The following is a 14747-nucleotide window of genomic DNA, read 5'->3' as shown; positions in this document are numbered from 1 at the left end:
ATTAAGTACTCTACAATTTATTGGATAAGTTTATGTCTCAATATGTTATCTTTTATGATATTCATTTTATCCACAATTATGAATTTTACTTGTGAACAAAAACAAGTATTTTAAATTTCACATTTCAAGAAATATTCCTTCTTGTCCATGACAAACAAACATCAAATAAATCAAATCATCACCCTCAACAAGTAAAATTATTTAACTCTCTCACTTTCTATATATAGTGAGGCGGATACCCTCCAAGAACTTCAAAAGTTAAAAGTCCCCCACAAAACAATAGCCATGTTAGACGTGTTTAGTACAAGTTCTATCTCAGAAAACTTCTCCCCACCGACAGCGCCGCCGCCGCCATCACCGGCGGTGAGCCGTTACGAGCTACAAAAGCGGCGAGACTGGAACACATTCGGACAATACTTAAAAAACCACAAGCCACCATTGATACTATCAAGGTGCAGCGGAGCAAACATTCTTGAATTCTTAAAGTACCTAGATCAGTTCGGAAAAACCAAAGTTCACAACTGTTGTTGTCCGTTTTTTGGACACCCTCAGCCGCCGGCACCATGTACATGTCCGTTGAAACAAGCGTGGGGCAGCCTTGACGCGCTAGTCGGTAGGCTACGCGCTGCTTTCGAAGAGAACGGAGGACGCGCGGAGACAAATCCGTTTGGGGCGAGAGCAGTGAGGTTGTATTTGAGGGAAGTGAGGGATTCACAAGCTAAGGCAAGAGGGATTGCTTATGAGAAGAAGAAAAGAAAGAATAATAAGCGACATTTTCAGGAGCAAGAAAAAGAAGGAGATAAGAACTTGAAGCTGCCATAGACATAGTTACGTTGTTTCATGAGCTTTTTTGAATTTAGCTTTGTTGGATGATATGTATAGAAACCAGTTCTCTTTTTGATAACCAACCCTAATTTCCACCTCTTAGCTCCTTAGCTAGCCAATGTGGATATATAGTGCTCTTCCCTTTTTATGTTATGTTTTTGTTAGTACCATCGTTTTGCTGCAATTGAAATTTTTAGTAATTCTTCTCGTTTCCCATCCGCTTAATATATGTATATAGTAAAAAATATCTTTAAAAAAAGTTATTAGTGTCAATCTAGCTATTTTATATGTATAACGGTGAAAGAAAATTCAAGAGCAAAACCGTTGTCTAAGATGAGAAAATACAAAGAATTAAGTATATTGTGTTTTATTTACTGTTGCCGAACTTTTGTGTTATATGTTGCCGAACTTCTCATGTAAAAAAAAAAAGAGTACTATAGATAGAGGAGTAACTAAAAGAACTACATTTGTAATGACCATAAAACTGACCTATAGTCAAAATCTCACACATTAATTTTACTAGTTATTAAATATAAGCACATGCATTAAAATGGAGACTAATTAACTGATTAAAAAAAATTCATGACCTACGTCGTGGAGTACTTGAGTTACTAGAAGATTGCTTCAACGATAACTTAAAACAGTGCTTTCACCTTTTGAAATCTTTCACAGAAGGTTTGCTGACAGAAGAAAATAAAGTTCTTGATAGAAATTATCATACAATGTCAAAGGAATACCGGAGCAGGACTGTGTAGTGTGATCTTTTCCCTTTTTTGAATATAAATATTACTCCTATAAATATAATAAATATACATAATATATAGTATCAATCATTAGGGTATGTATATATTACTCCATTATACATGAATTCGATTGACTCATGTGAATGACTTAGTATATTATGTGTATAATAAGTCATTTACATATACTTGTCAATATAGAGTTCTTAAACACCAATTACCAGATAAATGCCTGTAGATCATATATGCATTTGAATTGAAGTTTTTATATTATAATATAATAGTCCTTATAACGGCCATATAATTTAGATTATTTGACCTTGTGAAAGCGACACTACAGAGAAACTATATTCCCTTATATAGGGAAAATCAGGTAACATGCATAAATTGGATTGGTGTAATACAGGCTAGCTAGTCTCACAATAAACTTGACCGTGTATGAAATATAACATAACGTGTCTCGTCGTTTCCATTTGATATTTTTCAATTATTTTGTTCCCTCTTTGTTTTCTATTAGTAGTCGTAATTTGTTACCGCAGTCACATGATTTCTACTTCTACTCAGAATAATTATTAATTCCTTCGTATTGGAAGAATCGATGGGACATGAATATTCCAAAATGGAAAAGAGAATCCTACCACTTCAAGTTTGTCTTCAATACATACACTACTTTCCTCTTGTTAATAATTGCTGCTACAAGAAAGTTCTCTTGGATGCATCAAATCGTCTTTTAAAAGCACATTCATTGGAGAAATGTGGTAGAGAAAAAAGGAGCTAGGGCAATAATTGCACTAAGATTCTTATTTTTGGGTTTTCAAATTGTGGAAAAGAAGCGTTTCCTCTTTGTGTAAAGCATTTAGTATTTTCTTGTTTTAGTCCTTAATTTCCATGATTGCATAGGTGGTAGTTTGCTTTGCGCCACTAGTTTATTTTTCTTGTGGTGTCACATTATTCAATTAGCTAGAATAAGTGCTCTAAAAGTCTAAATTCTCAAGAGTTATATTTTTGGAGGTTCAAGACAGAGTATAGGACAGGAAAAGTCAATAAGAATATGCATTTGTATTTAGAAACAATATAACAAGTCTTCTAGCAAGTTACTTATCATTCGCCATCAAAGTCTTGCAAGAAGTACATATATTTCTAATAGCGATACTAAAATAATTGCTTGTAGGGTTGATTTCTCTAATTTAATTATCCTACTCGCTTATGAGGGAGACATAAGAGGTCACGAAGTCTAACGACCCGACGGGTCGTTTTGAGCTTTTGCACTTCGCTTGCCAGTTCTCGGGCATGGCTAGCTCCGTGTGATGTATTATTACTTATGTAAATCGTCGGTTTTGGTTTTCAGGGTAATCGGAATGGTTTTGGATGAACAGTTCCCAGTTTGAAGCTTTAAATTCGAAAGGTTTGACCAAGTTTTGACTTGTTAGTAAATGATCTCGGATTGAAATTTTTATGATTTGGTTAGCTCCATTAGATGATTTGGGACTTAGGAGCGTGATCGGAATATATTTTGGAGGTCCGTGGAAGGTTTAGGCTTGAATTGGCGAAATTAAAATTTTGGCGTTTTTTTTTTTCCGGTTGATAGGTGAGATTTTGATATAGGGGTTGGAATGAAATTCCGGAAGTTACAGTAGGTTCGTTGTGTCAAATGTGACGTGTGTGCAAAATTTCAGGTCATTCGGACGTGGTTTGATATACTTTTTGATCAAAAGCGGAATTTGGAAGTTTTTGGAACCTTAGGCTTGAATCCGATATGATTTGGTTGATTCGATGTTGTTTGAGGTGTTTTGAAGATTGGTACAAGTTTGAATAGGGGTATATGACTTGTTCGTACTTTTGGTTGAGGTCCCGGAGGCCTCGGGATAGTTTCAGATGGTTATCGGAAAGTTCGGAAACTTGAGGTTGCAGCTGAAGCTGCTGAACCTGTCATAACCACACCTGCGGATTGGGGACCGCAGGTGCGGGCCCGCAAAAGCGGACAGGGCGCCGCAGATGCGGCCACAGGCGAAATGAGCAAAAATCGCAGGAGCGGAGAAAAAGAACGCACCTGCGTGACCGCAGGTGCGTATATGGCGTCGCAGGTGCGGTTGTGGAAAATTTAAGTGAAAACCGTAGAAGCGGTTAGGAGGGGCGCAGATACGGCCTCCCAGATGCGAGTAGTGCATCGCAGGTGCGAAATACCGGGACAGAACATATAAGATTTGGCCCTTCGCGATTTAGAGTGGTTTTTCACCATTTTTTCATTCGGGAGAGAGCTTGGGAGAGCAAATTGAAGAGGAAATTCAGGAGGGTTTCGTGGAGGTAAATTTTTTGGACCTAAACTCGATTCTATGATGATTTTTACTTGTTTAAACATGATATATGTGGAATTTAAAACCTAAAATTGGGGAATTAGGGCTTAAATTTTGAGAGTGTAAATTGAGGATTTGAGGGGCCATTTGAGGTCCGATTTTGATGTTCTTGGTATGTACGAAATCGTGAGAGAATGAGGATTCTATTGGTGTGATTTTTATCGTATTCCAAGACATGGGCTCGGGGGCCGGTTTGGACAATTTCGGGATTTTTGGGTATAAATTGGATATTTTCGAGAGGGCTTTGTTCCCTTAGCACATTTTGATGGTATAAACCTGTTTTTGGATAGATTTGGAGCATCCGGAGGCCGATTCGAGAGGCAAAAGCATCACGGGCTAGAGTTTGGACCGGATAGAGATAAGTAATGATTGTAAATACTGTTCTGAGGGTATGAAACCCCGGATTTCACATCGTTGTGCTACTTGAAGGTGACGCACACGCTAGATGACGAGCGTAGGGTCGTGCACCATTGGGGATTGTGACTTGGTCCATCCTGTACGACTATTAAGTCGCGTATTTTACTTGGAAACTATTTGATATTGTTATATTTTGGAAAATATTATTGTGTTTGGGGCTAAATGCCAGCCTTGTGCCGATTGTTTGGACCCTTAAGGGCTTTTACTACTATTTTTCCTCACTATTTTGGTTTAATGTTTACACTCAGTCATGCTATGTTCTTACTGTTTTCATAACTCGGTTTTATTCACTCCTTTTGATTTCATAAATGATTTTGAGCCGAATACTTGTTTTACTGTCAGCCTGAGGGGCTTGAGTAAGATCTGACTGAGTGAGGCCGAGGGCCTGTGTTGTGATCATGGGATCGGGCTGCGCGCCGCAGCATGTGGTACTGATTTGTGATATATGAGAGGCCGAAGGCCCGATTTATTATGCCACGAGGTGGCTTGTGATTGATATGAGGCCGAGAGCCTGTTTGATTATGCCACGAGATGGCTTGTTATTGCGCTTGGGCAGTAAGGGGCCCCTCCCGGAGTCTCTACACCCCCACTGAGCGTGGGTACCCAGTGTGTGTGATGTGTTGTAGCCCGAGGGGCAGTTGTTATTTCATATTGAAGCCCGAGGGGCTGTTCTTGATCTATGTTGCTCGAGGGGCGGTTCTTGATTCATGTTATGCCCGAGGGGCTGATTACGAGTGATTGTGAGGTAGCCCGAGGGGCTGGTTCTGTTGATATTGTGCCCGAGGAGCTTTATGGTACATGTTTTGCCCGATGAGCTGTTTACGTTTCTATCATTTTTACTCACTGTTTCTATCACTCGTTTGAAACTATTGAAAGTTGTTTTAAAAAGGTTTTTACTGAAATTGAGCATGATTTACGAAGTAAATAATTTCTGTACTGTTTTGGAAACGTACTGCATTTGCTGTAGCGTTACGACGCGGCTTACATGTTTTCTTACTGCTCAGCTTTCATTTACTTTTATTACTTACTGAGTTGGCGTACTCACATTACTCCCTGCACCTTGTGTGCAGATTCAGGTATTATTTTGAACCCGATTGCGGGTGTTGATTGCTCAGTGGAAGAGTCACCGGAGTTAGCAAGGTAGCTGTCTGGCGTTCGCAGCATTGCTTTTCTCCCTCTTGTCTTCCTTAGACTGTATTTAGTACATTTTAGATTCGTAGTTGTGTTCAGACCTTAGTAGATGCTCGTGACTTGTGACACCCCGATGTCGGGCTTGTGTATTTATTCCGCACTATCCATTTAGACTTACATCATGAGATTGTTGATTAATAAATAGTATTTTGTTGATTAATAAATGATATAAAAATGACCTTTATTGAATAATGGTTAATTTGGGAGTTGTGTCGGCTGGCCTAGTTCCGATAGGCACCATCACGACCGGGTCGGTTTTAGGGTCGTGACACGAAGATATCCTCTCATACACTGATTATGTGTTCTAAGCATTATCCATAATATTTCAAATTTAAACATTAAGAACGGTTGCCGATCGACCATGAAGTTCTAAACATTCAATTAAAACTTTTCGTACTCGGTCTTGTTTGTCTTTTATAATAGGAATGTTAATGGTTTGGTAGGTTATTTTATGAAATTATTTATCAAATCAATTTTTCGGTTACTTTATCTTATGTAACCAAAATTAGCTTTTTTTTTTTTAAAATCGTCCCAATCATCTCGTTTTCTCTTCGGTATTGGACGGTTTTGATTAATTTTTGATCTTTTTTCAAAATGTCATGTAAGAGTCACTAGTAAAAGTTAGAACGCAATAGCATGTGTTTACCCTGGAATCCGGATAACAATTGAATTTATATGGGGTTTTAAGGATCCGTGAACTAAAAGATACAAAAGGTTTAGGTTGAGGAAAATAAAGATAAAAACTCAACAACTGCTGTTAAAGTAAATAACCGCAGAATATAATATTGCTTAGAACAATTGTGCTTGATAGCGTACAAGAATTTTGAGAGATGGTCCTCCGGTGTAATGGTTTTTTTTCCCCTTTTATACATTCTGATTAAGGGTAAAAATAAGGTAGGTAAATTAATTACATCGTGGATCCCTGTAATTACGCCTTAATGGCCTGAAGTGGTTGAGAAAATCACGTTTGGGCGAGATATCCGGCGACGCTTGGTTATCCGTTACGAGTCCGGCTTCCGACCTTGTGTGTTTCTCCATCCGGTGGTGACTCATATCGAGCTCTGCAACGGTCTCGAAATGACTCGACCTCGGTTGTAGACGTGGCCGTCGTTCTACCTTGCATCCAGGTCGGGTTCGATGGCCCCGACTTGCCCCGGACCGGACCCAACCCGGTCGGGCTCAAGCAAAAAAGGGTATCACCCAATACAGATAGTCCCCTCGTTTATTAGAGAGTAATGATAATAAACGATATGATTGGTGACGTGATGCCCGTGACGTATGGCCATACGCCAGGTGAAAAAGCCATCGAGTGCTCTGACCACGCCTGCTGCAGGCATTTAATGCTTCTCTTAATTATCTGTCGCTTCGTGTCTGTGACTTCGCGATTCGTGCCACCGCCTCATGAGAAAAGTATAAACGACCCTTCCAGGTTCAACATTTCTTATCTTTCTCAAATTTTGCGTTGGTTGTATTTTCTTTTCATTTCTTCGTAAAGCTTTAAGAAATGGCGAAAACTTCACAAAGTGTTCCCTCTAGACCAAGCTCGGCCGCGAGCCCCGCTAGATCTGATGAACCTGCACCAGAACCCCCATTGAAAGCTTTCACACCGACTGGTTGCTCGGTATCTGCCGACTTCCAGGTTGAAAATCCATCATCGGTCCCAGGCCGCGGCGAACCGGCATCGGAGTATATTAGTCTAATCACTCCCGGTTGCCTAGACCGGGTGAGGGCTGAATGCAGATGGGAAGGGAAAGACCTGGTCGCCCCTTCCCGTGACGAGTCGATTATGACTCACGTTGAAGGATATCTTAGTGTATATACATATCCCTTCACCTTAGGCCCCTTAGAACCCATCATAGTGGAGTTCTGCCGGCGGTACGAGGTGACCTTAGGTCAGATCCACCCCTCGATGTGGCGGATCGTATATCTCTTTCGGTTTTTTGTTGAGAGAGTCGAGGGCGATTTTCCCTTTACCCTCGACCATCTTCTTCGACTATACAGCCCCCGAATATTTCGAGGGGGATTAATAAAACTGGCCCACCGGGCTAGCAAACCCCCCATTCTCCAGCATCGATGAAGACAAAGATCGAGGCTGGATGAGCAGGTTTGTCCGGATCAGGACGTCCGACCTGATTCCGGCCGATTGCATGCCATTTCCGGAGAGGTGGAACCTCAAACGTAAGTATTTTCTCACTGTTCATCTTTTAGAGTGTGTTTTCCTCAACTTCTTCCTGAAACCCCCTTTTCTTGTGCAGCGGTGACCCAAACTCCAGCTGCCGTCAAGGATCTGGCCGGCTGGGTAAACAAGATAGTGGCCCAGCGGCCATATTCGGAGCGAAACTGGAAGGAAATCTCCAAAGGTCGGTGGGAGGCGAAAAACCATGGTAAGCCTTCTTTTTGACCGGTAGCGCATTTTTTCCTGTATATCGGGAATGCATCATAACCCTCGTGTTTTGCAGGCTTGCCCAAGGACGCGGAGATGAGGTCTTCAATACTATGCCCCCTTCCGGTTCCGGGAGAAAATAAAAGGCCCGGGGAGTCCGGTACGGACGAGCCTCAAAGGAAGACTAAGCGGACAAAAAGNCTTGGACAAGGTTTCTCCAAAACTTTTTCAACAAACTGACTCGATTTCATCATCTTCGAGATCGTTTCCCTTAATCGCGCATGTGTATGCTGTCACATGCTCGTTTGGGTCCGAGGTCCCATTATACTTCGGGATATCGGGCATTCTAAATTTCTTAGGGATAGGTTTTGGGGCGGCACTGGATGGGAACGGTTTTTGTACAAACTTTTTAGCGTCAAGGCCCTTCAGGACCGGAGGTGCACCTGGTATTTGGTCGACCCTGGAGTTGTATGTTTCTACTTTTTTATTGTTGGCCTCGATCTTTTCCTCCCCCTTTTCGATTCGTTCGGTTAGTTCTTCTAGCCTCCTAAGAACCGCAGAATCAGCATCCGGCCCACCCCGTTCCGGCTGTACTGGGGTCGGATTGATGATTGCAGCTGCACGGGGAGCCTCCTCGGACCTGACAGGCTCCTGGACCCGGCTCTGGAGCTGAGCTATAGCCGATTGCTGGGCTTGCAGCATGTCAAAAATCATTTTAAGGTTGATAGTCTCTTCGCCGACTGCCTGGGCCCTCGAATCGTCCTCTCCCCGGACGCTATGCGATGATCCGGAGGCCTGATCAGTGTTGAGCGCCATCCGGGAACCGGCATCTATCGGGTTTTCGAGCCCGGGCATTCCATTGTTTCCTGTCTGCTGTTCAAGTTCGTTGTTGATTGATTGTGCCATTCTATGAGTTGGTAATTTGAATGTTAGATGGACTCTTTACAAAGAACCAGTGTATTGTGATGTGTCAAGAAAGAGTATCAAAGAGCTCACTAATATCCTTAGCCCCACGGTGGGCGCCAAACTGTTTACCCTGAAATCCGGATAACAATTGAATTTATATAGGGTTTTAAGGATCCGTGAACTAAAAGATACAAAAGGTTTAGGTTGAGAAAAATAAAGATAAAAACTCAACAACTGCTGTTAAAGTAAATAACCGCAGAATATAATATTGCTTAGAACAATTGTGCTTGATAGCGTACAAGAATTTTGAGAGATGGTCCTCCGGTGTAATGGTTTTTTTTCCCCTTTTATACATTCTGATTAAGGGTAAAAATAAGGTAGGTAAATTAATTACATCGTGGATCCCTGTAATTACGCCTTAATGGCCTGAAGTGGTTGAGAAAATCACGTTTGGGCGAGATATCCGGCGACGCTTGGTTATCCGTTACGAGTCCGGCTTCCGACCTTGTGTGTTTCTCCATCCGGTGGTGACTCATATCGAGCTCTGCAACGGTCTCGAAATGACTCGACCTCGGTTGTAGACGTGGCCGTCGTTCTACCTTGCATCCAGGTCGGGTTCGATGGCCCCGACTTACCCCGGACCGGACCCAACCCGGTCGGGCTCAAGCAAAAAAGGGTATCACCCAATACAGCATGCTTATTTGCAAAATATTTCGGCAAAACTCTCTAGGCTTTTTTTTTTTTAATTGTTTAAAAGGTGATAAGTCGGGAAAATGTGAAAGATGGCCAGAATATAGATCCATCTCACATACAATAATAGCGTAAAACAAAGGAAGCGAAGACAAAATAAATATAAATTGCATAGAGAATAGAGATATTAATCTAGTTGGGACTCAAGAATAAAGAATATATTTAAGCATCCAACAAGAGAAAATATAACATGAGAGAAAAGATATCAAATACCTTGTGGCTTGCTCAATAGGAGTAATAAAATGGGCTTGGGTGTTGGGACTTTGGGTGTTAATAGCATATTGACTTATATTCGTTTCTATAATCCCAAAACAAGGAATTTTTTATGTTTTATTTATTTTAAACTTAATATATAAAATATATTTTTCATCTACAAATTTATTCGGTATGATATTTTTTCGATTTATTTTTATAAAAATAAAAAACCTAACATAATTATACACTATGGTTATAGATTTGCATAAAAATCTATGATTTTAATATATAAAAATAACTAACCGATTTGATACAATTTGGTTCGTCAGTTTAGTCAGTTTTTAAAAATATAACACCCTTATTTTATAAAGTATACAAATACAAAACCAAATTCGTCGGTACCCCTATTTTATAAATCATACAAGTACAAAACTAATTGTGAGGGTGTAGGATAAGTGTTTAACCTAAAATTGGATTAATAGGTCAAAATGTTAAATTTTAGGGCACCAACAATTCGTTTAACACACTTACTCAAATAAAAACTGTCGGATTATGTGTTGTGGGTCGCTCCATGTGGGCTGACATGACCCGGTTAGGAGAGATAAGGGAAAGGGGTTAAGAGAAGTTACCACTAAATCACAAACTCCCATTAAAGTGAACCTGCAAAAAAGGAAGTGTTGGATTATCTTCCTTAACCACTATTACTTTGCCGATTTATGTTAAAAAGAAAACACAAAACTTTTTTTAGTGTAGGAATTTTCTATCCTCTCCACACGAAAAACACACACAAGTTAGGGTATTTAATTGGTGAAAGATTAACTTTGTTTTCTAGTGATTCAAAGTAGATTTGGGAGCAATTTTCTTGGTAAGAATTACAACGATTTCGCTGCGCGTAACAAGGTATACACAATTTTGTTGTTCTTGCTCCGTAATTTAAAGTAACAATGACATCAGAGCCAATGATACTATTCCTGGTTTTCATCTTCTTAGTCGATATTATATTTTTTAATACTGCTACCGGATTTTTTCGGCACTGTCGCAGTAAAAGAAAGAAAACGACACAATTGTTTGATAACAATTCTGAACTGTTAATCCTTATTGGAAAGGGAACAAAATTTGCATATAAAAAGAATTCTTTGTAGTGTAACTAATTAAGATTCGTTTGTTGACATAATACAATTAGTTTTTGGCTAATGTCCAATCCACTATTACACCAGGAATTTTCTTCATACTTTTTTTTTGTCTTTTAGTACTAAGGCAAATTTTCTTTCATAATTAAAAGGATCTTTGTAATCCATAAAAAAAAAAATACGTTGGTGCATAGAAGGAATTTGTGAATTAACTATTTAGTTTAACTTTCTTTGCCTCTGATGGTGCTTTAGAACAAATTCTAATTTTAAAGAAGTTGCTTAGCACCATGTTATATTGTGGAAAGCTTAAATTGAGATTTTCTGTGAAATTTTCTTGATAAACATTCACAAAAAGTAGCGATGAATTCTTTTGTTGTTAAAAAAAAATTAAATTTGGGAGATTGTCACATATATTTTCGGGAAGTTTCCCATAAATAGTGATATTTGTTAGACCAATCTATTTAAGTGATGACTGGTTAAACATAATTGGTGGAATAGAGCCTATAAGCTTATTATCTTGCAAGTCTATAGAAGTCAAGCAACAAAGCCTACTGATTTCTTGAGAAATTTCTCCACCAAGTAAATTGCTTCGTAGTCTTAAATAATTTAGTTTTGTTATATTAAAAAGGGATGAAAGGACATTACCTGAAAATTGGTTAAACGAAGTACAAGAACATTTGGTAATCTTAATGCCTATCATTGTCTGCTTTAGTGAATAAAAATTAGTTTAGTCCTAATCAGTCAATTGATATCCTTATACAAGTAATTGTGATATATATATATATTTGTCACGACCTCAGTTCGCCCTCCGTGAACTATCGTGACAACACCTAGTCTCTACGACTAGGTAAGCCTAACAAATGCGGAAAAAGAAACAATTACGGAAAGAAAATAATTAAAAACCGAGATAACAAGTTAAACAGTGTTTAAGATGCCGTCTGGCATATAACAGTACAAGAATCTCAATCTAACACTCCCAAAATCCGGAACCCCATGAATCACAAGCTAAAAGATTACAAAATAAGCTCTAACTCCAGAAATGTCTACCAATAAGGGAAATACAGAAAGGGCTATACTAGTACTGAGAATAAAAAGGGACTCTTCGGTCTACGGACGCGGCAGATATACCTCGGACTCTCTAGAAAGCGCCTCGCCTCAAGCGTGATAAGACTGAGTGGGAGTACTTGGATCTGCACATGAAAAACATGCGCAGGAAGGGCATGAGTACACCACAACGATACTTAGTAAGTGCCAAGCCTAACCTCGGTCGGGTAGTGACGAGGAAGGTCAGGGCCCTAATAAGGTTAAAGGAAATACAAGATATAACAGTATATAATAAGACAGTATACTTAAGTGCAGCAGAAAAAAAAAAGTAACACAGGATAGAAGAACAACCGCAACTTTAACAGAGACAAAGTAATCACGGAAATAAATACAGCTCAATGCAGAGATAACAACCGGGGGATCTCCAAGGATACCGTCCTGTAGTCCCTAAATATAAATATCCAGTAGATCTCTCGGGTGCAGTCCCGTAGTCCAACTCATAATGCGTGGGGATCTACCGGAGTCCCGATCCGTAGTCCCAAATGTAAATATCCAGTACTGGGGGAATCTACCGGGTGCAGTCCCGTAGTTCCAATATAAAAGTGCAGGGGGATCTCCCGGAATACAATTTCGTACTCCCAAAGTAAACATACAGGGGGGATCTCCCGGGATACCGTCCTGTAGTCCCAAAGTAAGCACACAGTAGCAACATAAAAGAATGCTCAATTCAATTCAAATCTCTATGCCAAAGTAAACAGGTATTTCTAGCCTAGCATGCTGCACATAATCCAAATAAGGTACTTTGAGAAATTAAAGCAATTAAGTCAACTAAACATGCTTCCCTTGGCTAATAGCAGGCTTAAATTACACACAGTATGAACAGGAAAAAGGAAATCACATTTATAGTTACTTAAAGAAAATGGATTTTCAACAACTAGCACAAGTACGCACTCGTCACCTCACGTACAAGGCATTTCAATTATCAACAAACCAAATCCTAAGGGGAGTTTCCCCCATACAAGGTTAGACAAGCCACTTACCTCGAACCGGCTCAAAATCAACCTGAAACCATGTTCTTGCCACGAGTATTCGACTCCAAATGGCCCAAATCTATTCAATTAAATTGCATAATGTAAATAACACTTCAAGTAACTGATTCTACGAATAAATTCTAAGCTAATACGCGAAATTAGGTAAAATGACCAAAATACCCTCCGGGCCCGCATCTCGGAATCGGGTAAAATTAACATTTTCAGAATCCTCTTACTCTCACGAGTCTAACCATATGAAAATTATCGAAATCCAATGTCAAATTCTCAATCAAAACTCGGAATTTAGGTCTAGGAACTTTCTCCAAATTTTCCCCCCAATTTTCATCTCAAATCCAAAATTAAATGATAAAACTAACAATAGGTTAATGGAATACAACTAGAAAGGGATAAGGAATTGTTACCCACTGATTTCCTCTTCAAAAATCTCCCAAAATCGCCCTCTCCCGAGCTCCCAATCAATTTTTCTAACTTTTGAACTAAACCCTCGTTTTGCCCCTTTTTCTGACTAGGGATTTCGCACCTGCGGTCCACCTACCGCTTCTGCGGTAGCGCTTCTGCGTTCTACCCCACCGCATCTGCGGTTCTCACATAAAAGCCTGGGACCGCACCTGCGATCGAACATTCGCACCTGCGATAACGCAGGTGCGCTTAACCAGCCGCTTCTGCGGTTCCAGCTCCCATGGCCCAATTCCGCATCTGTGACCTACTGGGCACTTCTGTGAGCCCGCTCCTGCGGTCCCCTAACCGCAGGTGCGGTTATGAAAGAAAACACAGCTTCAGCTGCCAACTCCAAATGCCTAACTCTCCGTCAACCATCCGAAATCATCCCGAGGCCCTCGGGACCTCAACCAAAAGCACGAACAAGTCATATACCACTATCCAAACTTATACCAATCCTTAAAACACCTAAAACAACATCGAAACATCGAATTAACATCGGATTCAAGCCTAAGAACTTTAAAAAACTCTCGAATTAAGCTTTCGATCAAAAAGTCTATCAAACCTCGTCCGAATGACCTGAAATTTTGCACACACGTCACATTCAACACTACGGAGCTACTCCAACTTTCGGAATTCCATTTCGACCCCAATATCAAAATCTCACTATCGAACCGGAAACTTCAAAAATTCAACTTTCGGCATTTCAAGCCTAATTAAGCTACGGACCTCCAAAACACAATCCGAACATGTTCCTAAAACCGAAATCACCCAACGGAGCTAACGGAATTCCATTCCGAGGCGGAATTGACACTGTTACGACTCCGGTCCAAATTCTAAAACTTAAACTCTCATTTAGGGGACTAAGTGTCCCAAAACTCTCCGAAACTCCAAATAAATCCTCCCGGCAACTCATAACAGCAGAAACAACACGGGGAATGCAGTTAATAGGGGATCGGGGCGTTAATTCTTAAAACGACCGGCCGGGTCGTTACAATATTGATGCTTCTTTTATTCTTTTCCCTAGTGCAGCTGGGCCATCCTTGTAACGATCCGACCGGTCGTTTTGAGACGTAGCGCTTCGTTCAATAGTTTGAGGCCATTTGTAGCTTCACTTCAGGTATTATGACTTGTACACATGGTCGGAATTGGAATTCGGAAGTTCAGAGTTGATTTGAAAAGAAAATTCTCATTTCGGAAGCTTTAGTTGGAAGAACTGACTAAGGTTGGATTTTTGCGTAAACGATCTCGGAATCGGGATTTGAAGGTTCCAATAGGTTCGTATGATTATTTTGGACTTGGGAGTATGCCTAGGTAGGGTT

At 40.2% G+C, this 14747-nt stretch overlaps 1 protein-coding gene across 1 annotated transcript; it reads left to right on the top strand.

The window, feature by feature from the left end:
* LOC109222970 (protein LIGHT-DEPENDENT SHORT HYPOCOTYLS 4-like) lies at positions 251–1025 on the top strand. Its single transcript, XM_019387248.1, has one exon. The coding sequence runs from the start codon at positions 286–288 to the stop codon at positions 820–822; it is 537 nt and encodes a 178-aa protein (XP_019242793.1). The 5' UTR covers positions 251–285; the 3' UTR covers positions 823–1025.

Source organism: Nicotiana attenuata, chromosome 2, assembly GCF_001879085.1.
Source record: "Nicotiana attenuata strain UT chromosome 2, NIATTr2, whole genome shotgun sequence".
NCBI lineage: Eukaryota > Viridiplantae > Streptophyta > Magnoliopsida > Solanales > Solanaceae > Nicotiana > Nicotiana attenuata.
Note: the sequence above shows the minus strand (reverse complement) of the source record. Positions and strands in the feature narration are given on the sequence as shown.

Coding starts and splice junctions, on each gene's coding strand:
- LOC109222970 (XM_019387248.1), top strand. CDS start 286: ATGTTAGACGTGTTTAGTACAAGTTCTATCTCAGAAAACTTCTCCCCA.